The sequence below is a fragment of the Canis lupus genome, chromosome 7, assembly GCF_011100685.1.
Source record: "Canis lupus familiaris isolate Mischka breed German Shepherd chromosome 7, alternate assembly UU_Cfam_GSD_1.0, whole genome shotgun sequence".
NCBI lineage: Eukaryota > Metazoa > Chordata > Mammalia > Carnivora > Canidae > Canis > Canis lupus.
Genome location: NC_049228.1, coordinates 42,210,292 through 42,227,654, shown reverse-complemented (window position 1 = coordinate 42,227,654; position 17,363 = coordinate 42,210,292). Strand labels below are relative to the sequence as shown.

Genomic DNA, 17,363 nt, shown 5'->3' with positions numbered 1-17,363 from the left:
TGCGCGGAGCCTGGATGGGTGACACAGGCGAGACGTCAAGCGCTGGGGGCGGGGTCTGAGCCCCGCCCCGCCCCTGCGTGAAGGGGCGCGGCTGCGCAGCGCCGGCGGGTCGTCCTGGCGCCCCCCATCCAGTCGGTGCGGTCCGACTGGGACCTTGGGAGTCGTGGAGGAGCCGGGCTGCAGCGGTCGCTGGAGGACCCGGGTAAGGTCAGGGGGGACGCATCCGGGCACGCTGGGTGGGGCAGGAGGGGGGGCGCAGGAAAATTGCATAGAGGAGGAGTGGGGTGGCGTCTGGGGGACAGAGCCGAGCGCGGAGAGAATGGGTGAGCGCGGCGTCGGAGCAGAGATCTGCTGGCCCACCTGCTCCGCGGACCTGCGCGCCGCCAGCTGCCGGGTGCTCGCCCCCACGCTCGCCCGCTACTCTCCTGCATTAGCAAGCTGGCCGCGCCTCCCCCACCCGATTTCGGAGCATCTGGGCGGGGCCTCCCGCAGCCCCTTCCCCTGGGAGCGAAGGGCAGGCTGGGGAAGCGGGGGTGCGGTGCAGGGCCAGACTGCAGCAGAGACGATCCGAGGCTCTATCCTGGGCTCCATCCTTTTTCAAGCCCCCGCACCTCCACAGAGATCCAGAGCGCAGCCGCATTTCTTGACCCTCCCCGCCCCAGTCCCGGGGGGCTCCTTTGGGCTCCACCTGCAAATACTGCAGTGGAAACTACCGGTCAGTCGACGGACATTGGCGTCTTATTTAAATACTGTCCAAAGCAGCCGGTGCCTTTCATGACCGCTGCAGCTGCCCGTCATCGCCGCGCCCCGCGTCCTCTCTGGCTGGGTATCACTCTCCCTGTCTTCCAGGTCTGCCTCTGCGGTTGCCAGGTAGGCGGTGTGAGAGGCCCGAGCCTCCCGACTCTCCAGAGGCCACCTCATCGCTGCCGGCACAATGCTGTCCCCTCAGAGGGCTTTGCTCTGCAACCTCAACCACATCCACCTCCAGCATGTGTCCCTGGGCCTGCACTTGTCCCGCCGTCCTGAGCTACGGGAGGGGTCCTTGAGCACATCCCCTCCCCCCGGAGACACAGGGGGCAAGGAGAGCCGCGGCCCCTGCAGCGGGGCCCTGGTGGACGCCAATTCCAACAGCCCAGCTGTGCCCTGCCGATGCTGCCAGGAGCACGGGCCCAGCTTGGAGAATCGACAGGACCCAGTGCAGGAGGAGGAGGGGGCTGCCTCTCCCTCGGACCCGGGCTGCTCCTCCTCGCTCAGCTCCTGCTCAGATCTTAGTCCAGATGAGTCCCCCATCTCAGTGTACTCGCAGGGCCTCCCAGGTGAGGAAGATGTCCACCCTCAGCCCAGCATCATCCCCCTGGAGCAGGGCTCCCCGCTGGCCTCCGCAGGCCCTGGCGCCTGCTCTCCGGACAGCTTCTGTTGCTCGCCCGATTCCTGCTCCGGAGCGTCCTCCCCACGGAGCCCCGGTCTGGACTCCAACCGCAACACCCTGACCACCTGCCAGGAGCCCCCTTCCCCGGGGCTAGAGGAGGAGGAGGAGGGAGGGGAGCAGGATCTCCTTGCCTCCGAGCTCCCGGAGCCCGACGCTGGGAAAACCGAACCCAGCTGGAAAATCAACCCCATTTGGAAAATTGACACGGAGCTCCCCGATGTCGGCTGGAAAGCCACGGGGATCATTGACTCTGGCTGCACCATCCGCGGGAACAGCAGCTCTAGCTGGACAACGGAACCTGCAAAACTCGACTCCGGCTGCAAAAGCAACCCAGTTATCACCGAAGCCAGCCCAAAAACAGATGCGGGGTGGAGTGACGTCAGCGGGGAGCCGGCGTCGCACCGGACAATCACGTCCTTCCATGAGCTGGCCCAGAAGCGCAAGCGGGGCCCGGGGCTGCCCCCCGTGCCGCAGGTCAAGAAGGACCGCAGCGACTGGCTCATCGTATTCTCGCCCGACAGCGAGCTGCCCCCCAGCGGCTCCCTGGGAGGCTCCCCGGCGCCGCCCCGGGAGGTCACCACCTTCAAGGAGCTCCGCTCCCGGAGCCGGGCCACGCCCCCGCCGGTGCCGCCCCGGGATCCCCCGGTCGGCTGGGCCTTGGTGCCGCCCCGGCCCCCGCCCCCGCCCGTCCCACCGCGGAGGAGGAAGAACCGGCCCGGGCTGCAGCCCATCACCGAGCGGCCGCCCGAGGAGGGCAGGGCGGGCAGCCCCGTGGCTGGCCAGGAGGCCGCCGCCGCCCGGGAGCCCGAGGAGCCGGGCGCGCAGGCCAGCCGCGCGGGTAAGCCGCCGCAGGGAGCCGCGGGGTCGGGGGGCGGGTAGGTGAGGGGCTGCGGCCTCGCTCCCTACCCCCCGCCTCCGGCCCGCCCCGCGCCCCCGGTCTGGGCCACCCGCCCCCTTCCCGCCCCCCTCGCCCCGCCTCCCGCCCCGCCAACGGCGAGCGCTCCGGGAGGGGGACCTGGGGGGCCGCGGGGCTATGGCACTAACTCTCTGCTCCCTCTTTCTCCGCCCGTCCCGCCTGGCTGCCGCCTCGCTCCCCCCGCCCCCCCCGCTGCAGCCGGCCCCCCCCCGCCGCGCCCGCCCTCCGCCCCCCGGTCCGCGGCCGCCCCGCGCCCCCTGCTGGAGGGCGCGGGCACGGCGGGGACTCCGCTCCCGGCGCGTCCCGCCGGCCCTCCCCGCGCGGGGCTGCGGCTACTGGGCGCGCCGAGGCCTCCGCAGGAGCGGCTGCTGCCGGTCCGCCAGTCCCCGGTGGGCGCGCACTCGCCCCCGGCTCGGGGGGCCCTGCCCTGCCTGGCCAGCCCCGAGCTGGCCCTGCTGCTCTCCCCGCTCTTTCCCAGAAGCAGCACCTTCCCCGCCGCGGCCCCCCCGCCCCGCCAGGTGCCCGCCCCCCCGCTGCCACCACCGCCGCGCCCGCAGAAGGGCTCCCGCCGGACCAGGAGCCCGCCGCCTCCGCCCAGGCTACGTAAGACGGACCCGGGCTCGCCCGCGGGGTCCCCCGCCCCCCCGAGCCCGTCCTCCCCCTCCAGGGTCCTCGGGTGAGGCGGCGCTGCCCCGCCCGCCCGTGGGGGGCACCTGGCCCCGCGCCTCGAGGCCCGGGCGAGGGGTCGCGGGCCGGGGCCTGTGCGGTGCTGGGGTGTGGGGGGCACAGTACGCCCTGCCTCGCTCGGGGGGTGAGGGGAAAGCAGGCGCCGGACCCCAGTGGGCCCACGCCCGCGCCTCCCAGCCTACCCCCCTCCCCTCCCCAGGTCGCCTCTTTCTCCGTGTCTCCTCCCACTCCCTTGGTCGGTCTGTTTGTCTGTCCATTGGTCCTGGCCCCCCACGTGCTCCCCGGGCTGCCCTCCCCCCACCCCGGCCCATTGGGCGGGGCGCGCGGGGCTGTCCGGGCGGAGGTTGGCGCGGGCCCCGGAGGGGGAGGGGCAGCGAGCTCGGGGCGCCCCACCCGGCCTAGGGCCCTGTCCCTGTCCCTGTCCCTGCTAGTTTCCGGCCCCGGGTGCTGCGGGCGACCTGGGCGCCAGCCCGGTGCCCTCGGGTCACCGTGGTAAGTGCCGCCTTCTTCCTTCGCGGCAGCCCAGAGTTCCTGGTCGTTCGCCGGTGTCCCCGGGGCCCAGCGACGGTGGATGGCAGAGGCCCAGAGCGGGACCGGCCAGCTGCAGGAGCAGAAGAAAGGTAGGACGCCCGGACCTCTGACCCCAGCCCTTGGGTTGGCTGCTGCTCTGTTAGGCCTCGGCGCCCTGTCGGCCTGTAGGAGCCTGGGTGTCCGGCCCTGGGGTGTTTGCCACACAGACGTGAGCTCCCCACCCGCCCTTTGCAGGGCTCCTGATAGCTGTGAGCGCCTCCGTGGACAAGATCATCTCGCACTTTGGGGCGGCCCGGAACTTGGTTCAGAAGGTGAGGGCGGCGGTGGGGAGGCTGTGGGGGCCCCTGAACAGTAGGTGGGGTGGGGGCAGCAGGCACCTCGGACAAGCGGGTTGTGCCACCCCCAGGCCCAGTTGGGGGACAGCCGTCTGAGCCCAGATGTGGGGCATCTGGTGCTGACTACCCTCTGTCCGGCCCTGCACGCCCTGGTGGCCGACGGCCTGAAGCCGTTCCGGAAGGACCTCATCACGGGGCAGCGCAGGAGTAGCCCCTGGAGCGTGGTGGAGGCTTCTGTGAAGCCAGGTGAGGTCCCCTGAGGGGGGTGCTGGGGTGGGCAGGCCGGATGAGGTAGGGGTAGGGGCTGGAGCTGGTGGGGTGGGGTGGGGCACAGGTAGGCAGGGGCAGGGCAAGGTGGGGCAGGGGCAGGGGCAGGGGCGGGTGGGGTCCTGGCTGATAGTGCGGTGTCCACAGGTGCCAGCAGCCGGGCGCTGGGGACTCTGTATGGCCAGGTCAGCCGTCTAGCCCCGTTGAGCAGCAGCCGCAGCCGCTTTCACGCCTTCATCTTGGGCCTCCTCAAGTGAGTGGCTGTGTTTCTGGTGCCCCTCCCATGGCTTGGGGGCCATCGGCGGTCACGGGTGGAGGGACGCAGCGTCCCTGAGGTGGCCTCCCCTCTCCGAAGCCCTACGCCGGCCTGAGCTCCTGTCCGTTCCCCTCCAGCACCAAGCAGCTGGAGCTGTGGTTCTCGAGCCTCCAGGAAGATGCAGGTCAGTCGCCCATGGGTAGGGCAGTTTGCCCACTAGGGGCAAAGAGGGGGGCACTGTCTCTTCTGTGGGTCCCCCTGGTGCCAGAGGGACCTTGATCCTCATTTCCAGTTTGGTGACTTAGACTTCTAGTGTGTCCTGTTCCCCCCTAGCAGGAAAGAGCCAGATCCTCCCTGAAACCTCCAGAGTCTTGCATGTTGGGCCTCTTCCTCCTTCCCAGGCCTGGGCAGTGTTTTTTTCCAGCTCCTTACCCCAGGGCCCTCCTTTTGCTGTGGTCACCTCCCCTCCCCCCAGGAAGTCTCCCTCATCCTTGGGGACCTTGTTGGGAGGGTCCCAGGGAGCCCACTTCCCACATTGTGTCATTGAGGGGCCAGGCCTCCTTCCTGCCATTCCGGGGTCACCACTCAGCCCATGGGCCTGGGGCTGACCTGGGGGCTGACATCAGCCTGCTGTCCCCAGGCCTGCTGTCCCTCCTGTACCTGCCCACTGGCTTCTTCTCCTTGGCCCGGGCTGGCTGCCCTGCCCTGGCCACGGAGCTGCTGCTCCTGCTCCAGCCACTGTCTGTGCTCACCTTCCACCTGGACCTGCTGTTCGAGCACCACCACCACCTGCCCCTGGGCCCCCCACCCACCACTGCCACCCCAGGCTCACCTCCTGCCCTGCAGCAGACGGTGCACGCAGTGCTGCATTGGGGGGGGCGGCTGGCCCAGAGCCTTCGGGGGGCCCCTGGGGATACGCCTTCTGGCCCTTCGGCCCTCGAGAGCACCCCAGCGCCGGGCAGCTGGTGGGAGCAGCTGACCCAGGCCTCCCGGGTCTATGCCTCTGGGGGCACCGAGGGCTTCCCCCTTCCCCGGTGGAGGGCCTGGCGTCCAGGGACGGCGGCTGGAGGCCCCCACGACAGGCCCCTGCCCACAGAGGAGGCCACGGCCGGCCGAGGTCCGTGGCTGGGGAGGCTGTTTGGAGTGCCTGGGGGCCTGGCGGAAGGGGACGGAGGAACGCTGAAGTCCAGGTACTGCCACCACCAGTCTCCTTCTAGGCCTCTGATCCTTTCTCAGAGCCCTGTTTGCCCCAGGGGGAACCTCGGGGGATCCTTGAGGCCTCTTCGTTGTGTGAGAACCCGCAGGGCACTCTCTGTGTTGCCTCTTGGCCTCAAAGATGGAGATATTTACTGCCTGCCCTTTACCGAATCTCAGGGGGCTGCTTCCGGCTCCAGGGTTGTCCTTCCATAGCTCCTTTTGGTGTTTGGTGTTGCGGACCTTGGACCCAGGTGTCTCATCACCCTGAGGCCCCCTCAGTCCGCAGCTGTCACGCCTCCCTCAGCAGTGACCCACTCCCAACCTCTTCCCATCTCCAAAATCCTGGGTTCCAGCGTTTGTTTTCTGGAGGTTGGGTGACTTCTATGACCCCGTGTCCTTTCCTCCAGGAGACCATCCAGCTGGCTGCCCCCGACAGTGAGTGTGTTGGCTCTGGTGAAGCGGGGGGCACCTCCCGAGACCAACTCGTCTCCTGAGGAACTTGAGGCCTCAGCTGCCAGCATGGTGGAGACCCACAGGTGTGGGGGTGCAAACCACAGGTGGGGGGTACAGATCACAGGTGTGGGGGTGTAGACCACAGGTGTGGGGATTGCAGACCCACAGGTGGGAGAGATAAGCATGAAAGGTCTCAGACTGTGAGGTCAGTGGTTGGCTTGCGTTCCATCTCTGCTGTTGGCATAAGGCTCTGGTCTCTGGGCCTGTTTCTCTGTAAAAGGCAGATAAGTGCTCCTTTTGTTACATAAGAGCGTGAACTTAGTTTTACAAAGGCGTGTAGCACACGGTGTGCGCCTGGTTAGTGGTTGCCAGAACCGTCCGTGTCCCCGGGTGGGGACACGTCCTATAGTGGGGATGTTTAGCTTAGATGCCAGGGGTGCTTGTGCTCTGGAGTCTGGCCTCCGTTGGGTGCTCTCAGGCCACTGAATTAGGTTTCTGGACTTTTTCTTCGTCCAACGGTATTTTTCCAGTACTTACTACGAGCCTGGCATTATGCTCCGCAGGGGCCAGGAAGGCCACCTCACTGGAGTCCATGCCCGCCTGGAGCTTTGGCCAGGGAAGGTTCCCAAGAGTGAGGCTTGGTGACAGCTACGTGTGGTGGCTGCTTTAGGAGAGAGGACTGAGGGCCTGGGGCGGTGTATGGGTCAGGAAAGGCCCCGGGTGGTGGCTGTGCGGGAGGAACCAGGAGCAGAGGCAGAGAGGCCCTGGGGATGGCGAGGAGGAGCTGGGCCTGTTTGTGTCTGGGGGGAGAATGGACATGGCAGCAGTGAAGGAGTGCTGGAGGCAGGGAACCCGGCTTCACCCTGTCACCCTGGGTGCCGGGGAGGGGTCTGAAGCCTGGAGATGAAGCAGCCATTGGTTTGGGAAGCCCTCTGGCTGCAGGCAGGGAGAGGTGAGCGGGCCCAGATCTGTGGTCCTGAGAGAGGGTGGAGCCCTAGGAGGGCGGCAGGGAGTCCATGAGGAGGATGCATGGAAAGCAAGGTGATTGAAGTTGGGGGCGACACCCCCGAGGACCCTGGGGGAGGGCCTGGCTGGGAGGGTTCAGGTAAGTGCCTTGGTTTCCATCTGTTGGATAGGAGCCCCGGGGCGTGGGGGCGGGTCAGATAAGCGGCCCCAGATGGATCCCTCGAGTTCGAGGTCCCCCGCTGCGACAGCTTCACCCCAGCCCACCCCTCTGGCTCCCCGAAGGGCCGTGCGCACGCTCTGTGACCACGTGGCGGCGACACCTGAGCAGCTGAGCTTCCAGCGCGGGGAGGTGCTGCGCGTCCTGGCCACCGTGAACGAGGACTGGCTTCGCTGTGGGCGGGATGGCGCCGAGGGGCTGGTGCCTGTGGGCTACACCTCTCTCATCCTCTAGACCGGTCACCGGTCTGGTCGGTGGCCGCCTCTCCCTCCTGCGCCCTGGAACCCAGCGGCCTCAGAACCCCGCCCAGCTGTCCTGGACACAGAACGATTCTTCCTCCCGAATCTGCATCCCTCTCTGCAAATGGGAAATGACCTTCCCTCCCCCCTCATGCCATCTGTAAGGTGAAATCTGCTCCTCTTCTGATGTGAAAAGGAGTTTCCCTCTACCTCTCTCCCCACCTGCACAGGGAAGCATCCCCTCCCGCCCACACACTGGAACTTGAGCCCCTCTGCCTCCTCCTGCTGAGTGGACTGTGCCAGTGCCACGTGCGTCTCTTTCCCCAAGACTAGAAGGGCCTCGAGGGTCCTTCCCACCTCTGGTCACCCCCACCTGCGCACCGCCCTCCTTGCCTGTATTTATTATGTTCTTATGCTGTGCCAGGTGCTAAAGTCCGGACCCCCCCCCCACCGTGGGGGGCCCCTGGTGTTGGTCTGCCTACCCCTCATTGTCCCAATAAAGTGTGGGAGCTGAACGTGTATGTGTCACTGGGTTACGGTATGGGGGCTCTGGGGACGGAGGGGGGGCCCCCTTCCCAGCAGAGATCCCAGAAAGGCAGGGTTGCCTTGTTTTCCAAGGTGATAGGGGAGGACACTCAGTGGACAGGGGCTGTGGGGAGGCTGGGCCTGTACCTGTGTTCCTGAGACCCCTGGGCCAGGTGCTGGGAGGGCTCAGAAAGTTGTAGAAGTGACACTTTTTTTAAAAGATTTTATTTATTTATTCATGAGAGACACACAGAAAGAGAGAGGCAGAGACACAGAGAGAGGGAGAAGCAGGCTTCATGCAGGGAGCCTGATGTGGGACTCGATCCCAAGACCCCAGGATTATGCCCTGGGCCGAAGGCAGGCTTTAAACCACTGAGCTACCCAGGGATCCCCGAGGTGACACTTTTTCATGTCACCAGTCCTCAGTGATACAGTTTTTTTTGGAAAGCACCCTCATGGCATTTCGGGTCCTTCGTTAGTGGATGAGGCTGCATCTGGAGAGGAGAACACATGGAACTCTCCGTGGGGCTTGGGAGGGAGGTCAGTAACTGCCCACAGGAGAGCCACCAGGAGGTGAGAAGTCAGGAGAGTCAGGGGACACAGGACCAGGAGGTGAACACAGGGAAAGGACCCTGGACAAATTTTGTTCCACCTTTGGGAACTTGGGTCAAGGTGACAACAGGCTGGCACAGAGAGAGGAGGAGGGGCCATCCTCAGGCGTGGGCTTCCCAGTTCCTGGCCCCTTCTGGGGACTCCTCTACTCCTTCCTTAGTTTTGCTCTGGCTTTGGCTGCCTTCTGGCTCTGAGACCTGACCTCTTGGGTTGGCCCCAATACACCCTTTCTCACACTGGACTGAGAGCCTTAGAATCTATTGCCTTCACGGTCTAAGTGCTCACGTTGCTGAAGCTTCTCCAATTGCTTTTTATTTTTATTTATTTTTTAAAGATTTATATTTATTTATTTATTTATTTATTTATTTATTTATTTATTTATTTATTTATGATAGAGAGAGGCAGAGACACAGGAGGAAAGAGAAGCAGGCTCCATGCTAGTAGCCCGACGCGGGACTCGATCCTGGGACTCCAGGATCGCGCCCTGGGCCAAAGGCAGGCGCCAAACTGCTGAGCCACCTAGGGATCCCTTATTTATTTTTTAAAAAAGATTTCTGTATTTATTCATGAGGAACAGGCACAGAGAGAGAGAAAGGCAGAGACATAGAGGGAGAAGCAGGCTCCTCATAGGGAGCCTGATACAAGACTCTATCCCGGATCCCAGGATCATGCCCTAAGGCGGCGCTCAACTGCTGAGCCATCCAAGTGTCCTGCTTTTTATCTTTATAATGAGGTTCTACAACAGGACACATGCCAGACTGGGGTTACTTTGACTTTGGGACCAGTGTTTCTCAGTGTGACACGCACATGGGGGGGCCCATGATTCTTGTAGGCCACAACAGAGCCTCTGCTTTCCTGACCCCACCTGCCCTGTCCTGACCCTAGCCCTGTGCACTGGCCTTCACAGTGAGTCATCCTAACCACTGGGAAGAGCCTAGAAGAGTGGTGCTACCTAGCATGTCACTGGATGCTGGTGGTCTAGTGGTCTCAGTGGTAAGACCCGCAGACCTCCTTGCAGAGCATCGTGAAATGGATCAAATATGACTAGGAAATGTAACTTTGTTATGGTCACATACTACTTAGAACAGTTGTACTGGGTACCAATGCTTAAGACATAAGGATAATAAAAACAGCGTGTGGACAAGAGTGTTGCCTAACAACAAGAGAGACTCATGTCCTTGTGGGAGCTGACAGACGTCCAGTTGGCTTGTGGCCAACTCTTTTTTTTTTTTTTTAACATTTATTTATTTATGATAGAGAGAGAGAGGCAGAGACACAGGCAGAGGGAGAAGCAGGCTCCATGCCGGGAGCCCGACGTGGGACTCGATCCTGGCACTCCAGGATCGTGCCCTGGGCCAAAGGCAGGCACTAAACCGCTGAGCCACCCAGGGATCCCAGCCAACTCTTTTTTAAAAAATTAATTAACAATTCAAATTCCAGGGTAGGTTACATTCAGTGTGATACTAGTTTCTTTCTTTCTTTCTTTTTTTTTTTTTTAAGATTTTATTTATTTATTCATGAGAGACAGAAAGACACAGGCAGAGGGAGAAGCAGGCTCCATGCAGGGAGCCCGACACAGGACTCGATCCCGGGTCTCCAGGATCATGCCCACGGCCGAAGGCGGCGCTAAACCACTGAGCCACCTGGGCTGCCCTAGTTTCTGATGTACAGTATAGTGATCCAGTAATTCCATTCATTATTCTGTTCATGGTAAATGGACTCTCAGACCCTATCATTTTTCCCCTCCCCTACCCTCTGCCTCCCACCTCCATCACCTCTGGTGACCTGCAGTGTGTTCTCTAAAGTGAAGAGTCTGTTTTTGAGTTTCTTTTTAAATTTCCTATGTTTTTTAAATTCCACTTAAATTTTTTATTTATTCGAGAGACATAGAGAGAGATGCAGAGACACAGGCAGAGGGAGAAGCAGGTTCCATGGAGGAAGCCCAAAGCGAGACTTGATCCTGGGACTCCAGGATCACGCCCTGGGCCGAAGGGAGGCACTCAACCACTGAGCCACCCAGGTGTCTCTTAAATTCCACATTTGAGTGAAATCACATGGTATTTATCTTTGACTTATTTTTTAGAGATTTTTATTTGTTTATTCACGAGAGACAGAGACACAGGCAGAGGGAGAAGCAGGCTCCCTATGGGGAGCCTGATGCGATCCCAGTACCTCAGGATTTCCACCCAAACCAAAGGCAAACACTCAACCGCTGAGCCACCCAGGTGCCTCTGACTTACTTCTTATTGCACAATCCCCTCTGGATCCATTCACGTTGTTGCAAATGGCAATATTTCATTTTTTACAGCTGAATATTATGTATGTATACAACTTCATTCATTCATCAAGGGAGAGTTGTGCTGCTTCTATAATATGGCTACTGTAAGTAATAATGCAGTAACATAGGGGTGGGGGCGCCTGAGTGGCTTAGTCAGTGGAGCATGCAACTATCACTCTCAGGTTGCAGGTTCAAGCCCCATGTTATGTGTAGAGATCACTTGAAAAAAAACTTAAACATAGGGGTACATATATCTTTTCAAATAAGTGTTTTCATATTCTTTGGGCAAATATCCAATAGTGGAATTACTGGATCATATGATAATTTTATTTTCAATTTTTTGAGGATCCTCCATGCTGTTTGCCACAGTGGCTTGCTGTTTCTTGTTTTTGAATTTAACCATTCTGGCAATTCTCATTGTGGTTTTCATTTATGTTTCCCTGATGAATGATATGGAGTACCTTTTCATGTGTCTGTTGGCCATCTGGATGTCATCTCTGGAGAAATATCTGTTCATATCTTCTGCCTATTTTTAAATTACTTTTTGGTGTTGAGTTATGGTTCTTTATATATTTTGAATACTAACCCTTTATTGGATATGTCATTTGCAAAAACCTCCCATTTTGTCATTTTTTTTTTTTAAGATTTTTTTGAGAGCAGGAGAACATAAGAGGGAGAGGAAGAAGCAGGCTTCCCGCTGATTAGGGAGCCTCATGTAGGTAGGGCTCCATCCCAGGACCCTGAGATCATGACCTGACCTGAGCCGAAGGCAGACACAACCATCTGAGCCACCCAGGAACCCCTCTTTCATCAATATAGTTTTCAGAGTGTAGGTCTTTCACCTCCTTCATGAAGTTTATTCCTAGGTATTATTTTTAGTATAATTGTAAATATGGGATTTTTTTTGGTGTGTGTGGGGTAGTTTCCCTACCTGCTACTTCATTATTAGCATATAATAATGTAGTGGATTTCTGTACATTGATTTTGTATCCTGCAATCTTACTGAAATCATTTATCAGTTCTCGTAGTTTTTTGATTTTTAGGGATTTCTGTATGTAGTATCATGTTACCTGCAAATAGTGAGTGAAAGTTTTACTTAACAATTTGGATGGCCTTTATTGCTTTTTCCTGATTGCTTATGGCTAGGACTTCCAGTACTATGTTAAACAAAAGTGGTGAGAGTGGACATTCTTGTCTTTTTTTTTTTTTTCTTGACCTTAGGGGAAAGCTCTTTTTCACCATTGAGTATGACGTTAGCTGTGCATTATCATGGTTGAATGTTGTACTTTGTCACACACTCTTCCTGCATCAATTGCAATATGATTCTTATCCTCTTACTGATGTATCATGTTGATTGATTTGCAAACATTGAACCATCCTTGCATCCCAGGAACGCAGTCTGTGGTCTTGGTGCTTGAGTAACCATTCTAGCTGAACTCAGAGCTGCAGTGCGGATCCATGTTTGGGACAACGTTCCATTGGGTCCTTCAGTTGCTGGCAGGAGTGGATTTATCTTCCTTAGTAGGATCACATTGGCTATTTGTGACACTCTTCTACTTGCAGATGAACATGATGATTTTGGAATTATGAATCCAACACTAGTTCCTAGGTGATCTCTGGCAAGTTGCTGAGATTCAGTTTTCACTTCTACTAAATGGGAATAGTAACCACAGAGGGCTATCAGGATTATCAAACTAGCTAGATGATCCTGGGTGAGTTACTTAACCTCTGTGTTGCTTCAGTTCCCTCGTCTATGAAATTGGGTTTGAGTACCTACTTAAAATGACTGTTGTGAAGATTAATAAATGAATATGCATTAACTGCTTAGGATGGAAATGGTCTGACACAGTGGCCTACTGTCACCAGGCCTGGGGTTTGTTCATGAATCCCGAATGAGGTGATGTGTGATTGGGTGCAGAGGACAGAGGGCTTGATGATTATCCTGTTGATTGGTTAGGCTGGGCTCCGACCAAAAAAATCCTCACAGTGAGGAAATGGGCTTTATCTCCTAGTCCACGGCGGTGAGTGTGTCCCTGTGGGGGCCCAGGACACTGATGATATGGTTTTAAGAAAGATCTCTCTGGAAACAAGGACAGAGGAAGGAAATCCTGAAGATAAATGCAGGGCGGGAAAGGGGAAAAAACGGCAAGCTCACCACTCTGTTGTTAGGAAAAGTTTTTTCCATTTAATACTAGACTTTCAAGGATTGAGATGCAAGCTTTTTATGCAATTACATCCAATGTTAAAATTGGTAATACATAATTTACAAAGATTAACATCAAAACAATCATCTATTTAGATATGCTTTTGTAAAAAGGAAATATATTAGCAGCATTTATATTTTCCGCAATCACACAGCCTACAGACATGCAGACTAACTCTGTATCTATTTGCAGTGATGTAGTGCTTTGCCCCGCATTTCAAACACCAAAACCCGCCTGGCAGCTAGGGGGTTCTTTTTATTTCATTATTATAAAATAACCGAAAAATAAAAAAAGGCATTAATTTCTACACCAGTAAGAAAAAACAAGTTTTTGCACTTACCTAACATTTGATTGTCTAAAAAACAGTTTTTAGTCTTTCAACAAAAGAAAGATAAGATGACAGAGCGTAGTGTCTTTTGCTTCTGTTCTCACATTGTACAAAGTTTTTTTCTTTTTTCTTTTTTTGTCTTTAAAATTTTAGTGTTTAACACTATTCAAGGAAATATTGAATTTTAATCTCTTTCTTGTCATTTTCCTGCTTTTTGACTAAAAGGAGACCCCAAAGTGCCCCTGCTTCCCACCCCCTCCCACCCTGCTCCCTGCAAAGAAAACCAAAAGGAACCACTTAAATGGGCGTGGACATGCGACGTTTCCAGCTCCACACGTGAGTATCTTATACCCAGGTCTCGTCGTAATGTACAGTGCTTCTCTACAGTAAGAAAATACTTCAAACTATTTTCTTAATTCTCTTTTTTCTTTAATAAAATATTTATTCTGCTTTTTATCTGCTCAAGGGGATCTTTGGCATCCCCTGTCTCTTTTGTTTTGTTTTCCCTCAAGATTGACACAGAAAGGAGAAAAAGAAAAAAAGATTCAATGGAATGGAAGGTGTCAATGTTTCTACCTAAACAAGTCAGAGCGTCGTCATCATCAGGGGAAATGTACAGTGAGGACAGCATTGGTCCGGGATTAGAGAGAAGTGACGGGACGTGTTACTGCTGTATTGCTTCCTAGTCACGCAGCAGATATATATACATACATACATACATACATATATATATACACACACAACTTGGCACATTTAAAAACCATCTTTTCTCTTATAAGAACATCTAAAACATATGCATATGTATGTCTGAGAAGACAACAAAGCAAAGCTTTTTAAATTTTATTTTTAAAGAGACAGTATTGTCTGGTAAGTTCTGGCCCAGAAAATGGGAAGGAAGGGGACACCCTGACGTCCTCCTGCCGCTGTGTCGCCAGGAGGCTGGAGGAGGTGGGATGGGAGGTGGGGGTGGGACGGGCACTGAAAGCCATGTGGTAAGAAAACAAGAGTAGTGTTTTAAATTGATGATGTACACTCACGACAAGCACTCTGACAGGTGAACACTGTTCAACAGTCTGTGTAGTGACTTTGGGGGGTTAGAGTCCACTTCTATGGAGGGTTTACAGGGAGTCTGTTCTGGGACGAGTCTCGACTCACATGGCAGACACACATGAGCCCCAGTGCAGGAACAGCACATGTGCTGGCGGGGCCAGGCCTCCTCATTAGAAAAAAAATAGGTTCGGCAGGTTATGAAGTTTAAAACAAGAATTGTTACAGTAAGTCCTGTGCCCTCTGACCCCATGAGCCCTTCCCTGTTCCATGATTACATTCAGGGGAGGAGAGGTAGGGAGCAGGGCAGCAGATGCAAGTGCTTTGACTTGTCTGTTCACGTTTTGCTTTGACCTGATTGGGCAAGAAAGGAGAGATATCTTTCTGGAAAGGGGCCCCAGCAATTATTTCTGTCTGAAGTCTCTGGGGTAGCTCTTGGAGCCCACAGAGAAGAGGCAGGCCAGGGCTCCCCTCTCGCTGGACTGTGAGTTATACCGGATACAGGAAGCAGCTTGGCAGCAGCGCCCATGGGATCAGAGGATGACATGGAAAGACCCAAGCTGGGGGCAGGGGCAAGTGCTATACAGTCCCACAAGGCTCTGATCGTCCCCAGGGTGCTCCGTCCTCCTCCCACCATGAACCCTCAGGGTGAAGCAGTGGAGAGGAAAACAAGTTAAACCAAACTGTTTCTCCAGACCCCCCTCTTCTCCACTAGCTCCAAGGTTTAAGTACCTTAATGTCAACAGCACGGCCCCTTCCCTGTGCTGGATGGCCCCTTCCCACCCCTGTCTACACTTAAGAGAACACGAGGCAGGATCGTTAGCTCCGCTGACTGCAGATGTTTGAGCTTCTCCTTCGAGGCTCACTTCCGAAAGCTGTTCTCTGGGATGAACAAAGTGCGCCTTCGAAGCTTCCTGCCTGACCCTTCCTCCAGCAAGTAGGTCACATCGATGGCTGAAAACAGAACCAAAGAGATCATCAAACACCACCCTCCTGTTCCTCATTCCAGATTTGAGCTCTAAGGAGGTTATAGGAGTCCAGTGACTCCTTTTCCAACCTCAAAGCACATTAGGTCTGCCTACAGCCTCAGGAGAGACGTTCTCTGGGGGCTGGGGGCCCCTCGCTGCCCACAGTGCCCTTCTTGGGATGGGTAGCTAGGAGGTTTTCACAGAATACTTCCCATCCCGGGCAAGTAATGCTATGTTGTCCTTTTTCTTTCTTTTTAAAATTTATATATATATATATATATATTTTTACTTATTTACTTATTTACTTATTTACTTACTTACTTATTTACTTATTTACTTACTTACTTACTTACTTATTTATTTATTTACTTACTTACTTATTTACTTACTTACTTACTTATTTACTTACTTACTTACTTACTTATTTACTTACTTACTTACTTACTTATTTACTTACTTACTTACTTACTTACTTACTTACTTATTTATTTATTTATTTAGGCAGAGACACAGGCAGAGGGAGAAGCAGGCTCCATGCAGGGATCCCAATGCGGGATCACGTCCTGAGCCAAAGGCAGATGCCCAACTGCTGAGCCACCCAGGTGTCCCATAAGTTGTCCTTTTTCATTCCTTCCTCACTAATTTCCCCTTTCTCTTAAATCCTAGACATGAGCCTGAGTCTCACCATTTTTCCCAGGGATTTTTTCCAGGAGGCCAAGTAGGATCTGGTTGAGCCGTTCCCGTTGGCTGTGCCGTCGCTCCTCAGGGGTACAGGCAGCCTGAGATTCTGGACCACCTTCCTCTGCTTTCTTTTCACCCTCGCTGACTTCCACAGGGGCCACTTCCCGTTCTGGCTCCTCCAGGCTGGGCAGCTCATTGGTGGCTTGCTCCTGGCTGGCCAGAACCTCTTCAATCAAGGGCAGAGCGTCATCCTCCTGGCCCAGGTCTTTTAGAGGTGGCTTTGGGCGCTCAGACTTCCAGGATGACCTGCCAGAGGGATGTGGGAATTTAGACTAAGGCCCTGCAGGGCACGGGGTGGGGAGGGACCTCAGGTTGGCTTGAGATTGAGTCTAGCTCTTCAGAGCCTTGGCTTTGGTCATCACCGTTTTGGGGCAAATCCCTACCTTTCTTTGAAATCTGTTTTCTTTCTTTTTATTATATTTTTTTAATTTTAAAAAAAATTTATTTATGATAGTCACACACAGAGAGGGAGGCAGAGACATAGGCAGAGGGAGAAGCAGGCTCCATGCACCGGGAGCCCGACGTGGGACTCGATCCTGGGTCTCAAGGATTGCGCCCTGGGCCAAAGGCAGGTGCCAAACTGCTGTGCCACCCAGGGATCCCTGAAATCTATTTTCTAATTATAAAACTCAATTTTCCTTCTTTCATGAATCCAAGGAATCCATACAATACCCCAGAGCTGGCAAAATGGCTTAGCTAGTCCTGATTGCTTCCTTAGTATAGAGAAGCATGGCACAACCTCCTGATGCCTATAGTCCAACTACAGTGAAAATCTACATGGAGTGTTTACCTTTCCTGACTCTTTCTTCATGCATATCACCTAGGACTCTGCCCTCACTGTAAGCTGATCAGTGCAGCTGTCAACATCCCCACCCAACATGCGAGGAAACTGAAGGAATGCCTTCACTGCTCTCCAAGAACAAGACTGTCATGTGTAAAACCAGCATAAATAAAAGCTACAGGGATCCCTGGGTGGCGCAGCGGTTTAGCGCCTGCCTTTGGCCCAGGGCGTGATCCTGGAGACCCCGGATCGAATCCCACGTTGGGCTCCCGGTGCATGGAGCCTGCTTCTCCCTCTGCCTGTCTCTGCCTCTCTCTCTCTCTCTGTGTGACTATCATAAATAAATAAAAACTAAAAAAAAAAAAAAAAAAAAGCTACATGCCCAC

The 17,363-nt window shown here is 55.4% G+C and overlaps 2 protein-coding genes across 9 annotated transcripts in view; one reads left to right on the top strand and one right to left on the bottom strand.

The window, feature by feature from the left end:
* The first annotated feature begins 50 nt into the window (after positions 1-50).
* RUSC1 (RUN and SH3 domain containing 1) lies at positions 51-8,008 on the top strand. Of its 5 annotated transcripts, XM_038543101.1 has the most exons (11): positions 51-202; positions 850-2,253; positions 2,536-2,948; positions 3,554-3,652; positions 3,798-3,874; positions 3,970-4,144; positions 4,313-4,418; positions 4,559-4,605; positions 5,062-5,611; positions 6,026-6,154; positions 7,320-8,008. In XM_038543101.1, exons 2-11 carry the CDS (start codon positions 935-937, stop codon positions 7,486-7,488), a joined length of 3,084 nt encoding a protein of 1,027 aa, XP_038399029.1. In that variant the 5' UTR covers positions 51-202; positions 850-934; the 3' UTR covers positions 7,489-8,008. The 5 variants fall into 5 exon arrangements, with proteins under 5 accessions (XP_038399029.1, XP_038399027.1, XP_038399026.1 ...); XM_038543099.1 differs by lacking the exon at positions 2,536-2,948 and having other exon boundaries at positions 850-2,267; positions 7,724-8,008; XM_038543098.1 differs by lacking the exon at positions 2,536-2,948 and having other exon boundaries at positions 850-2,267.
* Positions 8,009-13,070: 5,062 nt separating this feature from the next.
* ASH1L (ASH1 like histone lysine methyltransferase) overlaps positions 13,071-17,363 on the bottom strand; it is a 180,946-nt gene continuing 176,653 nt past the window's right edge. For all 4 annotated transcript variants that reach the window (XM_038543095.1, XM_038543093.1, XM_038543094.1 and 1 more), the window contains 2 exons: positions 16,141-16,442; positions 13,071-15,441 (listed from right to left, as the gene is read on the bottom strand). In XM_038543095.1, coding sequence (XP_038399023.1) covers positions 15,350-15,441; positions 16,141-16,442 — 394 coding nt within the window. In that variant the 3' untranslated portion in view covers positions 13,071-15,349. The remainder of the gene's footprint in view (positions 15,442-16,140; positions 16,443-17,363) is intronic.

Excerpts from the sequence above, each read along its gene's own strand:
- RUSC1 (XM_038543101.1), top strand. The coding sequence starts at position 935 with ATGCTGTCCCCTCAGAGGGCTTTGCTCTGCAACCTCAACCACATCCAC. Across the intron at positions 2,254-2,535 it reads CCCGAGGAGCCGGGCGCGCA|CGCTGCAGCCGGCCCCCCCC; the intron begins GGCCAGCCGCGC and ends CCCCGCCCCCCC. Across the intron at positions 4,419-4,558 it reads TTCATCTTGGGCCTCCTCAA|CACCAAGCAGCTGGAGCTGT; the intron begins GTGAGTGGCTGT and ends GTTCCCCTCCAG.